This window comes from Phlebotomus papatasi, chromosome 3 (genome assembly GCF_024763615.1).
Source record: "Phlebotomus papatasi isolate M1 chromosome 3, Ppap_2.1, whole genome shotgun sequence".
NCBI lineage: Eukaryota > Metazoa > Arthropoda > Insecta > Diptera > Psychodidae > Phlebotomus > Phlebotomus papatasi.
The window spans coordinates 20,982,523-20,995,339 of record NC_077224.1 but is presented as its reverse complement, the minus strand read 5'-3'; the positions used below and the strand labels follow the sequence as shown (position 1 = coordinate 20,995,339).

Below are 12,817 nucleotides of genomic sequence, written 5' to 3'. Positions count from 1 at the left end.
TTTATTGTTTACTTTTTTTGGAAATTAAATTTTAAAATATTTTACAGTCTTCTTGTTTTTTAAAACAATTTGTATTCAATTATTATACAATTAACTAATTTTTGTAAACATCTCTGTTCCGAATGAATTGACTGCTTGGTCACCCAGGGATATTTTATACATTTTCTTCCAACACTTTATAAAATTTTAAATTATCAGCACTACAATTAAACGAAAATTAATCAATAGGTCCTATCAGCAAAGATATCCAAAGCCTGTCGTTGATTTATCCACTTTAATTGGGGGTTTTTGACAAGATATTTACGCTATAACAACGTTTCTAATCATTTCTCGAGAAATTTTAAAAGATTTTCCATGAAATGTATTAATAGATAATATTACTAATATCCTTGTGGTATAATAAAGCCACTTTAATAAAATAAAGTACGTAAAATATCTTCTAAATACACATTCCGTTATTTATATTCGGAAAAAACAAAATTTGAAATTCAAATCTTCGGAGCATTTTTGTGTTGCGCTTGAAGTCCACCAGAGGCGCATAGAGCGGATGGTAAAAATTTGACAGTTCAATATGGGAATTTCCATCCGGAATTCCCATCCGGAATGGAAAATCTCATGGGAATTCCCGTGGGAATTCCGTCTGTTTACACGGTTAAAAAGGTATTTTTCAAAGAAATTGCTCCTAGTGTGTAGAGGCCATTAGACCAAAAGTTTTTGACATGTCGGATGGTTCATTTAGCAAGTCCGACGGCTAAAATTCTTGCAAATGATAGGACTAGGAATAAATCTTGGAATAGGTTAAAATTTTCCAAGAAATTAAAAATTATATTTAATTGCAAAAGTGATAAATTTATTGTGAAAAAAGAGAAAAAAGTGTGTAAAGTCGATCGGCCACAAAGCAGAAAAATCCGTATTTTTCCGCGTCAGCCTCTATGGAAAAATCCGCTAATATGCTGCGTAGAGTTCTGCAGAGTTTCCCATAGTAAACGGGCGCGGAAATTCCATTGGAAATTTAGCGTCAAATTCCGCTCATTCTCATACTCTGAAAAAAATATTTTGTTAAACGAACAAATGGTTTTTGTTGAAATTTTGTCAAAAGGTTGTTTTTTACCAATTTGACAAAACTTTTTCTTGCATTTTATATGGGAAAACACCCTTTTCACAATCTTTTAACAAGATCCAGTTGACCACCGATGTGACAAAACTTTTCCATATTCTGTATGGAAGAACATCCTCTTTACAAACTTGTCTTGTTAATTTGACAAAACATTTTATTCAGAGTAGAATATGACGCTAAATTTTCGCAAAGCCTTCCATTTGTAGGTAAAAATTTGCAAAAGTTTGCATGAGGAGGACAATAATTTGCAAAAATGCACCCAAATTGCAAATATTTGCACCCAATTGCAAATTTTTCGATTAATTTATAGCTCATCTCCAAAATCAATCAATTTTGCAAACTATTTTTTTCCGAGGAATTCACAAACAATTTTACAAAATATTTTTCTTGCGAAGGTTCAAAATAGCGCTAAGACGGCGACATTCTAGTGGAATCACAAAACCTAAATAAAATTTAAAAAAAAAACTTTTTTTGTATAGATATTTGTCAATTTATTGTATTTATCTGTTTCTCTTCTCCTCTTGTATATACCACATTTTTGTAAAATAAAAAAAAATCACAATAAATAAATATTCCTTTTTTTTAGCTAAACAGAGAGATGAGGATTTTACATTACAGATGAAGTATATATAGATTTTACTTTTGCCTAAAGTCTCGCTCTTGGTTTCTGCATTAAATTTTGCAAATTTACTGCAGAACAGCATTTTTGTTTTTATCTCACAATTATGTCATGCAATTTTTTCTCTACAATTTTTTTCACGTTTAAATAACTTTTTTTGTCTCATCTACATTGTACAATTACCTTTTACACAATCTCCTGTTTTTTTTTTCTTCAATAATTTCTCTCTATAGAGCCTATATATCTTTTTTCATGCAGTTTTTTTTCTTGTTTCATTTAAAGGGGCGACTCACTAGTTGATTCACTGTCTTCAGCTAAATACTCAATTTTACTTGGGAGTTTTCCATTTTTTTTTATACAAGTATAAATACTTTTGGTTTCAACTATCAATCTAACATTGCAACTAATCTCACTTCCCTCTGATTTGCTTGTAGCTTCTTGGGAGTTTTTTTCTTTTTAAATATTTTCTACAGGGTCTCTACGATGTTTCATTTGACTGTTTGAGGGATTGGTAGCACTTCTGACACACTCTAACAGGCTTCAGGATCCTCAATCGTGAGATTTCCGACTCAAATCGACTGCATTTGTTGCAAAATACCTGACCACAGTTCCTACAGTGGTGCTTTCGCTCGTACAGCGTAAACCTTCAATACAAATGGAGAAATTCTCAATCCTAACCTCAAAAAAAACTCAAACCAATCTTCCTTTACCGAACACTGCAGTTGATGCACTGATCAGCACCTTCATCCTTCAGCCAGTGATCGGCCATACTTCTTCCTGGTTGCTCACAAACACTCCAGGAGAAAAGCCTGCCCCTGGCATCCCCTACATACAATGTCCTGTGATCCTTCGAAACAGCCAAGGACGTAATACTGGCCGGTTCGGTGTTGTCCTTGCGATCGTAGGCCGTATGCATCGTTAGTTTTGAACGAAAGAGCAGCTGACGTTGCCATTTAAAGCCTACAAATCCATTTTTAACCATCAAATCAAAACCCGGTTGCACAATTTTTGAGGTTATGTACATGGAAAATTCATTTGAGGAACTAAAATCGGCTCTTCAAAATTCCTTAAGGAAACTACGCCTCAATAGAGTCGCAATAATACCTGGAAGATTGATTGCTTGCCCAAATTCCGAATCCAGATGATCAAATATGTTTTTTTTTATTAAGAATTGAGGTTATATTAGAAAAGATAACCACAAAAACCTACAAGTTTCATTGAAAGATAATCGAACAACTTTGCCCTTAATTGCTTAAATCGGCCTAATTTTCTTATTTGCCTAACTTAAAGATTCATTCCGGTAATTCAATAGTTTTAGGTTATGTCAATTCTAACCTCATAAATAAAGCACATATTTTTCCATATGTTCCAAGGGTTCCAAGATTCCATATTAAAATCCAATAATTTAGTCACGATAAAAAAAAATGCTGAAAAATTTATCAAAATTTCAAATGTGGATAATCCCAGCGAGCAGAAAATGCTAACTGATTTCAATTGAGTTGAAAATATTTGTATTTTCAGCTGAATTCTGCTGACCTAAAACGAAAATTCGCGAGGCAGTGACTTTTCCATTTGGTTAATACTTTTTGTTCTGCGACTGCTGACCGGCCAACACATTTTTGCTGATGAATTCAGCAAAAATATGCTGAACACACATCTTTTTTCGGCTAACTCTGCTCACTGGGTTTCTCACCTCAAAATTGTAAAAAATAACCACGAAAATCTGTAGGTTTCACTGAAGGATAATTCAACTATACCTTGCATTGTATTTCTTGACAATCAGCCTGATTTTCTTATTTTGCAAAAAGGTTAATAACCTTCTATTCAATAGATTTTGAGGTTATGTCACACTTAACCTCAAAAATGCAATAACACTTTGTATAATAGAACATCCTATTTTTTTAAGTAAATAAAATCATTTTTAAACAACAATTTAGCAACGACGAAAAAAAGAATGTTAAAATATTTCTCAAAATTTTACACATTATAAATTCTAACCTCAAAAACACAAAAAACCTGATCGTTTCAAATGTTTCCGGAGTTCTACGTAAATTCTGGAAAATTTTGTATTTTTTTGAATCACAGGAAAAGATTGAATTGAATTTGACAGCGACATTGGGAATCTTTCAAAGGTAAAGCTTTTTTGAGGTTATGTCATACATAACCTTAAATTCTGGGAAAACTTTTACATTAAACACTTTGGGTCCAATAAAAAACCGGTTTACTAAATATAGTGAAGATTTGAAGCCTTCACTAAGTTATATCTTCATAACCGTAAATAAGTATTTTGAGATTTTCCCGCGGAAGATAACCTCAAAATAAATTTATTTTTATTAGAAAAAATGCACTAGATTGCTCTAGCATTTTTTTAATATTTGATTTCAAAAGTTTCAAAATCCTTTCTGATCGTAGCGCCCTCTGTTCTTTACTATCCTAACTTCCAATGTTTTCAGGACTTTACCATTTATCAATCTTTCCAACCTTTAAATTTCTCCTCAAAACTCCCGAAAGAAATCGTTTTGGAACCAAAATAAAGTCACTAACCTGATCTCAGCGTATTCTGCGTTGATTTCTTTGCACTGTCATTCTCAATCACCACGAAAGAACCTGTTATGCTGGTCTCTGACTTGCTGGGCCTGATTCCTCTAGATTGCTCCTCGCCACTGTCTCCATTCTTCCCTTGGGTCTCTGAAAAACAACCTCCAACCATCAGGATCTTCCTTAAAATTCCCTGAAATAAATAATCTCACCGTTTTTGTGTTCCACCACGAGCTCTGGGTCCTCTTCTCGGAATTCATGGAGAGATTTAGCTGCTGAAATACTATGCTTCTTCCTGATTGGCGGAATTGGTGGTTCATCGTCATCCCTGAGACTCGGTGTCTCATCATTCTCACTGCAATCCTCCTTTTCAGCCTCAAAACGCTTCGATGTCTCCTTGACACTGTCACATGCCTCTGATAAGCTACTCTCACTGGGACTCTTGTCAATTCCTCCGCTACACTCCTCGCTGATTTGCTTGATTATATTCGTGTCTTCCTTCTGAGATTTCGAGGATTTTGCCTCAACACTTGCCTTCTTTTCCTTCTCCTCAATGGGAATCTGAACGTACTCCATTGACCACATCTTGAAAAGTACGAGGAATTTCTGAAGCAGGTCAAAGGGGCAAAAGGACAACAAATGAACCTACCCTCACAACGCCATCTGTTGATCCTGTTATTATCACATTCTGCTGATCCCATTCACGCTTCGAGGAGAAAGCAACGCAAAGGATCTGCTGCATTCGATCGATGCTCCCAATGCTCGTATTAACATTGGCCAGAGCGTGTCCGTTGATGGACCAAATGTACAACCAAGTTGCTGAGCAAGTTGCAATATCTCCCTGGATTTTTTCAATAAGAAACACTTTGTCATGGAAATTGTCTCATCAGGGAAGCAATCTAATACCCTACAGTCTCTTAAAAATGCATTTTTTTTCAGAATACAATATTCATAAAGAGTCTGAATCGATTGAATAAAGGTTTTTCGAATTATCAGAGAGAAAAAGAAGACCATGAAGAAATAGACGCGGACGAAGGCAAAACAAAGTACATGGTGGCCTAGTCAGCAGCAACACCGACAAAATCTGCAGGGAGAATCGGTCAAACCAGGTTCCCGATGGGGAACTACAACTTTGAAGTTGTTAACTCCTTCGTCTATCTTGGGTCAACAATAACAGCCGACTCCAGAACCACAAGCACAAAGACTAACTTAGTACTGCATAGGACGCATAGGACTATTGTAGTAGGACTGTTGAGCCTAGGGGAGTTGAAGGGAGAAAACCCGTCCTGGCGAAGACTCTTCTAAGCCAACGGTACCAATCACTGTTCAGCTGGGGTGGTAACTTTGAGGGGTGCCATAACGGCGGCTAACTTCAAATTACTATATCGCTATAGTTCTGCTAGATGGGGTAGTGACAGTTTGAAGAGTTATCCCGAAACCACAATCGAATTGGCTCCTCAATGGCTGCGTTCAGCAATAACCTTTCGAAGAGACAAAGCCACTCCAAAGCCAAGCTAAACCTACTCCATCAGGAGAGCATTCCATTCTGTGATAAAGTCAAAAACCTTGGAGTGATATTCAACTCCACTCTGTCAATTCTGAGACGCCACAAAAATTTTACCCCGGAAAAGCACCCGATTAATGCTTGTCAGCAGTAGCAGTAGTCTGACCCTTCTTCATTGCCGCGCTGTTGTTTTTGTGTCTCGTCTTTTGATTTCTGGTACTCCAGGGTATCTTTCATGCCTGTTTGTTCGGCGTTCGTCTGCCCGAGTTCGAGGATTGCTGGTGTAAAAGTCTCGTTCGGATATTCTGTACAGAAATCTCTTCTACCGAGGAGTCATTCTGTACAATGAGACACCCAGAAAAGCTAAAGTCTCACCTGAGGCGATTAAAATGCATTTTCTGGGGATTTAGCTTTCCTGTAGAAAAATTGCCGTGTAGATAATAGATGTATTTTCGGAGAGGGAAACTCCGTCCGGATGCGGCAACACTGTTTGTGGAGTTTTCAACCCAGGATCAAAAACTACCTCTTCTTCAGAGCTTTCGACACGCTCCGTGTCTTCCTCAGTGACTGGGGAGGAAGTTTTTATTAGATATCTATTTGTTTACAATTTTTCTTATAACTTTGTTTGAGCTTACTCGAGTGTTGTCAGAGATCTTTGGGTTTCGTTGGGTAGGGGACGTTTTGCATTGGTGGGAAGGTTCCAGGATGTTCTGGATGGAAAATTTTCTTAAATTAATAAATTAATATGACAATTTTAGTACATTTTTTAACAATTTTTACCACAAAAGATCTCAACGGATGCACCTGACACTCTTTGGTCATTCGGGGACAACTGAAGTTTTGGGGCAATGGACAAAACTTCATGACTGTTTACATAAATTTAAATAACAAGTGGAAACAAACGATCACGAGCGGCTTCCTTGAAGGAGCCCCGCATAGATGGCGCTCAATCCATCCACATCTGAGCGCTTGTTCACTACCTTATCCATATTAGTTTTGATGTGGATCATCTCCAGCAGCAATCTCTTTCCGTAGTTTCTGTGTGTGTCCAGGATTTTTGTTTCTTCAAATTTAAACCTATGCCCGGTTTCAGTTACGTGTGTGCAGAGTGAAGAGACATTGGGATTTCTAATAGGCAATTTTGTATTTTGCAATCTAGACAGTCCAATATGTACAAAAGAATTCTTGGAGAGAGAATGAGTACGGTGCAACGAAAATTGAGTCGTTTAAGAGGAAGAATGGGAGAAACAGAAGAAAGGGATAAGCCAGATTTCCTAGTGAATACTAGTGATGTAGAGATCCCTTCGGGTGCCCTGAAGTTATTACAACTGGGTCCCAAATTTTCACTGCCTCCCACCAAAATTCCAATCTTTCATCTAATTGCAGATGTAGAAGATGTGGTAAGCGATGTTGAGAATCCAGAGGATTCAGATGCTTTAAGAGCAAATTTGGTCAACATCCTAAAAAATGGTATCAGAAGTACACATCCCCGGGAGCCCGATGACAGGAGATATAGGGCTTGGATGATGGAGGCTTCGGACTTTATTAGAGAAAAAGAAAAGGATGTCATTATAGTGAACTCAGACAAGGGAAATAAAACTGTGGTAATGAATCGGGTAGAATATGAAGGAAAATTAAATACCCTAGTTCAGGATACGAACACGTACAAGGAAGTTCAGAGAGATCCAACATCGAGATTTCAAACCCGCAATAACGAACTCGTGCGAAGTCTTTACACTAAGGGTAAAATAACGCTCTCTGAAAAATCTCACTTAACTACCTATAAAGCCACTGCCCCGAGGTTCTACGGCCTCCCAAAAATTCACAAACCATCAGTTCCTTTAAGACCAGTAGTTTCGTATATTGGCAGTCCTACATATAATCTGGCAAGGTTTGTCACCTCTACTCTCTCCCCTCTCTCTCAAAGTCCTTTTAATGTGAAAAATTCCTTGGAAGTAACACAGTTTGTTAGTGGAACATGTCTCCCGGATGGTTTTGTGGTCATCAGCCTCGATGTTGTCTCACTCTTTACAAATATTCCGGTAAATCTTGTGATAGAAGAAGTGGACAGGCGTTTCCCGGAGTTGGAGGGAGAGACATCGTTAGATAAGGCTGAGGTCCTGAGGTCGTTAGAGTTATGCCTGAGCACAGGTTACTTCACACACAACGGAAAATTCTATCAACAACTAGACGGGGTTGCCATGGGGTCTCCCATTGGTCCAATAGCTGCAGATATTGTGATGCAGAGAGTCCTAAACATTGCCTCTGAAAATTCCCCACTACGAATAGGTTTCATCAAAAAATATGTTGACGATTTGCTCGTATCCATTCATGAAAATGACGTGGATTTAGTAGTAGATCATTTCAATTCTGTCCACCCGAAGATACAATTTACCATGGAAATGGAAGTGAATGGGGTCCTTCCTTATTTGGACATGGAAATTCACCGAGGTGTGAACAACTCTCTGAGCACAACATGGTACGCCAAACCCTCCTCATCACTCAGGATGCTCAACTACAGAAGTGGTCACCCGCTTCATACAATTATCAACGTAGGAAGAGGTTTCATAAAACGGGTGAGAGCACTCACCACGAAATCAGGGGAGAATACCAATGATAATATCGCGAGAATCCTGAGAAAGAACGATTTCCCCAATAGAGTGATCCAACGTCTCCTCAGAGAGGAAGGGCAGCAAAACTCAACGACAGACCAATTATATTTCAACACTATCTCTTATGTCCGCGGGATCTCGGAGAAACTTGGCAAAAAAATCACAGAAAAAACTGGCAAGAAAGTGGCCTTCCAACCCGTGACAAAGGTGAGAAAATTTTTCTCTCGAATTAAAGATCCCATCCCAAAGGACAACAAATGTGATGTAGTTTACGAGATTCCATGTGGCGGATGCGAGAAATCATACATTGGCACAACTGGACAACAGCTGAAGAAGAGGCTCCAACAACATAAAAACGATACAAAATTGCCTATTAGAAATCCCAATGTCTCGTCACTCTGCACACACGTAACTGAAACCGGGCATAGGTTTAAATTTGAAGAAACAAAAATCCTGGACACACACAGAAACTACGGAAAGAGATTGCTGCTGGAGATGATCCACATCAAAACTAATATGGATAAGGTAGTGAACAAGCGCTCAGATGTGGATGGATTGAGCGCCATCTATGCGGGGCTCCTTCAAGGAAGCCGCTCGTGATCGTTTGTTTCCACTTGTTATTTAAATTTATGTAAACAGTCATGAAGTTTTGTCCATTGCCCCAAAACTTCAGTTGTCCCCGAATGACCAAAGAGTGTCAGGTGCATCCGTTGAGATCTTTTGTGGTAAAAATTGTTAAAAAATGTAATAAAATTGTCATATTAATTTATTAATTTAAGAAAATTTTCCATCCAGAACATCCTGGAACCTTTCCACCAATGCAAAACGTCCCCTACCCAACGAAACCCAAAGATCTCTGACAACACTCGAGTAAGCTCAAACAAAGTTATAAGAAAAATTGTAAACAAATAGATATCTAATAAAAACTTCCTCCCCAGTCACTGAGGAAGACACGGAGCGTGTCGAAAGCTCTGAAGAAGAGGTAGTTTTTGATCCTGGGTTGAAAACTCCACAAACAGTGTTGCCGCATCCGGACGGAGTTTCCGTCTCCGAAAATACATCGATTTAGCTTTCTTTCTTGTGTGGCCTTGCTGCTTTTCTTTTACTTTTCTTACTTTCTGTTTTGCCTTTTTTTCTTTCTCTTTTCTTTAAACTGATTTACCTTCGAATCGGTAAAGGAAAAACCTCAACCGGAGAGAGCTCTCAAAACGGGAAGGTTATTACTGAACGAGAGGAGTTAGTCTTCACCAGTAAAGCGAGGAGGACGCCGGATTCGTGGCTCTCTTGGAATGGACAATGGGGGTTCACTCCCGGAGACTAGCGATGAAGTATGCTCCAGCATGTTCTGGTGGGGGCCCGTAGCAGTTCTTGCTACACTATGATACTGTCAGTTCTTACATATTCGTCTGAGACGTGGTTCGTTTCGTTTGAGAGGAGGATACTATTACGGATTTTTAGCTCCATATGTGAAGAAGGACGATTCCGGAGCCTATACAACCATGAAGTGTATGAGCGCTACCGAGAAGTAACTAGTATTATTGATCGTGTCGAGGCCTAAAATCAAGTTTGTCTTGCTCAAAAACGGGCCACGTCAATGGCAAGCGGACTTGCCGACATCAAATCTCGTTTCGCATGAAGCAGGGGACAACTCTCCCAAGCGCGTTATGCCGCTTCTCAAACGATTGAGAGACTTCCATCTCTTCCAGTCTTGATCAACACCAGGAGGAAGGCCTTCCCTTAATTCGACAAAATCTGGTGTAAACTTCCTTCCACAGATTGAGTCTAGCCTCCTCCGGAGATTGATCAAGTGGTTTGACAGAGTAGAAAAGGCTCCTGCGAGACTTCAGCCTTGGTCTTGGTTTTTTGTGACCATGGAGAAGATGCTTCGATTCAGAGAGAACCTTGGACATCTCTCTACTGGAGATGATTTGTCTCCAGAGTTTGTTCACTGGCGTGCCCTTTAGGCATCCTGTTACTATACGGGCGATGTCGTTAAGAGCAACGTCAACTTGCTTCAGCTGCGTACTCTGCTACGGAGCAAGACAGGGCAAGCGCAGAGGTACGCATCAGTTTTGGCTGAGCTCCCCACTGAGCGTTGACAAGTTTTCGTAGTAAGTTATTTCGTGTCTTGATCTTGTTTTCAACATTACTGCAGTGGGTTTTGCATACGAGAGTTACTCCAAGGTACTTAGGCGTGAAAATGTGTTTCAAAAAATACCCCATTCAAGCGAATCTTGGCCCATTTGTGACGCGGATGCAAACAACTCACCCTGTTTTAGAGGGATTTGGCTTTAGTTGATTCTCCTTGTAGAATTTGGAAAATCCACAAGGCAGGTCTCAAGCTGGGACTCCATGTCTTGAAACGTGTTTTCCTTAACAGCTAGATCCAAATCATCTGCGTACAAGAAGGCCTTGGAGGGAAACGGCAGTGGCTGATCATTTGTGTAGATATTAAACAAAGAAGGAGCCAGGACACTACCTTACGGTAGGCCATTTTTTGCAGTCTCCATCTGCTTTTTTGACCATGGAACTCAACAAAGAATCTGCGGTTCTCCAAAATAACCCTAATCATTCTGTGGTTTACTGTGTCAAACGCTGCCGAGAGGTCAACGAAGGCAACACCTGTGATTTTGCCTTCCTCGAAACCATCCTCAATAAACTCAGTGAGATTCAAAACTTGAGCGGAGTTGGATTGAGGAATGAGCGGCAACTGTCGTCAAGCAAATACGCCTCAATAGGCTCCGGTGTGCTGGTTATCTGGTTCGCAAGGATGAGGACAACCCAGCCTGGAAAGTCTTTAGGGACGGACTCTATGCTTCGAGGAAACTAGGCCGACCTAGCTTCCGATGGACCGACGACGTGGACCAAGACGCCAGCTAATTAGGGGTGCGGAATTGGAGAAGAGTGGAGCAGAACAGGCTCGAGTGCCGACGGGTCCTTACTCGAGTCTGTTGCGCGCGCACTGTTCTCAAATTCCGCACCCCTAATGAGCTGACGTCTAGGTCCACGCCGTTGCCCTATCGGAGGCTGGATTGTCCTAGTTTCCGACGGTCCTGAGTCAAGCTAAGACCGGGAATTGGTTATAGCGCCGATTAAGCAGTAAGGAGCGGTACTTAATGCCCTTGACACACTTACGACTTAAGCCGAGAGACGACTTAGTGGAAAATGATGGAAATGTAGTTTAATCATCATTATTTCGAATATAATTACGCTAAGCCGTCTCTCGGCTATTCCTCAAGTCTGTCGAGACCCTTTACAGGACCGCAGCATCCAGACGGCTTTATCCTTATCCTGAGGGACTTTGTCTGTCAACTGAGAAATCTCCGAAAGGACAAAAGTGTGCAAGGGATCATTAAGGAAGGTTTTACTGTTTCTGGTCAGGAAGCAACCCAATGTAATATTTAATTGAATAAGACCGCCTCTAGCGGTAGTCTTACAAACTTCCAATGTTAGAAAGAAAAGTATTTCACAAGACCTTTCCAAAACACCTTAAGTGATCAAATTCTGCCAATTAATTCCTGAGCTAGAGCCATTTTAAGAAAAAAGATTAATAAGATAAATGCACGGATTTTTGACCTAGTGCAAACTTATTCGATTATATTCGCATACGACGTTTCGGGGACGATTTTTCTCCTTTCTCAGGTATGAAAATCAAAAGGATAAATCAGGTCTTGGAACAAAATAACTACCACTTTCACTTTGGAACAATTTGATACACACAGCATGCCGAGTAGAAAAATATGTTGAGGGAGAAGGGTAAGATTGTTAAGAATCTCCTGTAATAAGTTACCTAAAACCTTTTTAATGTATAGTTGAAGAGATAACTATCATAGATCAGGGATTTCATGTGATTTACATCTAAGGCTATAATTCATGAGAGCAACACATATTGCAAATATTTCATGATAATTACTTACCGTCAGCTCGTTGACGCAAACTGCCGCTACAACGCCTACGTGATCCCTCAGTTGACGCACAAAAGTGTACCTGGCCATGTCCCAGACAATCGCTGTACCATCCCTCGACCCGGACACGATCACATTGAAGGCCGGACTAGCGGCCAAGCATGTGATAGCGTCTGTGTGACCATGCAGAGATTGCTTGAGAGCTAGCATCTTCTTCCTTGAGTCAAATTCCCAAACTGTAACCACCTGAAAATCCTCAAAAATTGCAATTCCTGAAACCAAAAAACTGCAGAAGAAACTCACCGAGCTGGTTCCTGCTGTGATAATTGTTCTGGCATTGGGACAGGCGCACGTGAGGATCTCTCCGAAATTCTGCGCAACTGTTTCACAGACAAAAAGTACACGATCTGATTCGTAGATGCCAATCCTTAGAGAATGATCAGCAAAGCCCCATGCGATGTATTTCGCATAAGACGGAGGCATTAGTACCTGAAAAAAAATAAGAAACGGATTCTAGAGGCG

General features: G+C 39.8%; 1 protein-coding gene across 1 annotated transcript in view; it reads right to left on the bottom strand.

Moving 5' to 3' along the window:
• Positions 1–1,583: 1,583 nt before the first annotated feature.
• LOC129806874 (WD repeat and FYVE domain-containing protein 3) overlaps positions 1,584–12,817 on the bottom strand; it is a 49,465-nt gene continuing 38,231 nt past the window's right edge. Inside the window, exons 9-15 of the mRNA XM_055855685.1 lie at positions 12,599–12,784; positions 12,308–12,541; positions 4,924–5,115; positions 4,487–4,859; positions 4,281–4,424; positions 2,447–2,696; positions 1,584–2,380 (exon numbers count right to left, since the gene is read on the bottom strand). Coding sequence (XP_055711660.1) covers positions 2,215–2,380; positions 2,447–2,696; positions 4,281–4,424; positions 4,487–4,859; positions 4,924–5,115; positions 12,308–12,541; positions 12,599–12,784 — 1,545 coding nt within the window. The 3' untranslated portion in view covers positions 1,584–2,214. The remainder of the gene's footprint in view (positions 2,381–2,446; positions 2,697–4,280; positions 4,425–4,486; positions 4,860–4,923; positions 5,116–12,307; positions 12,542–12,598; positions 12,785–12,817) is intronic.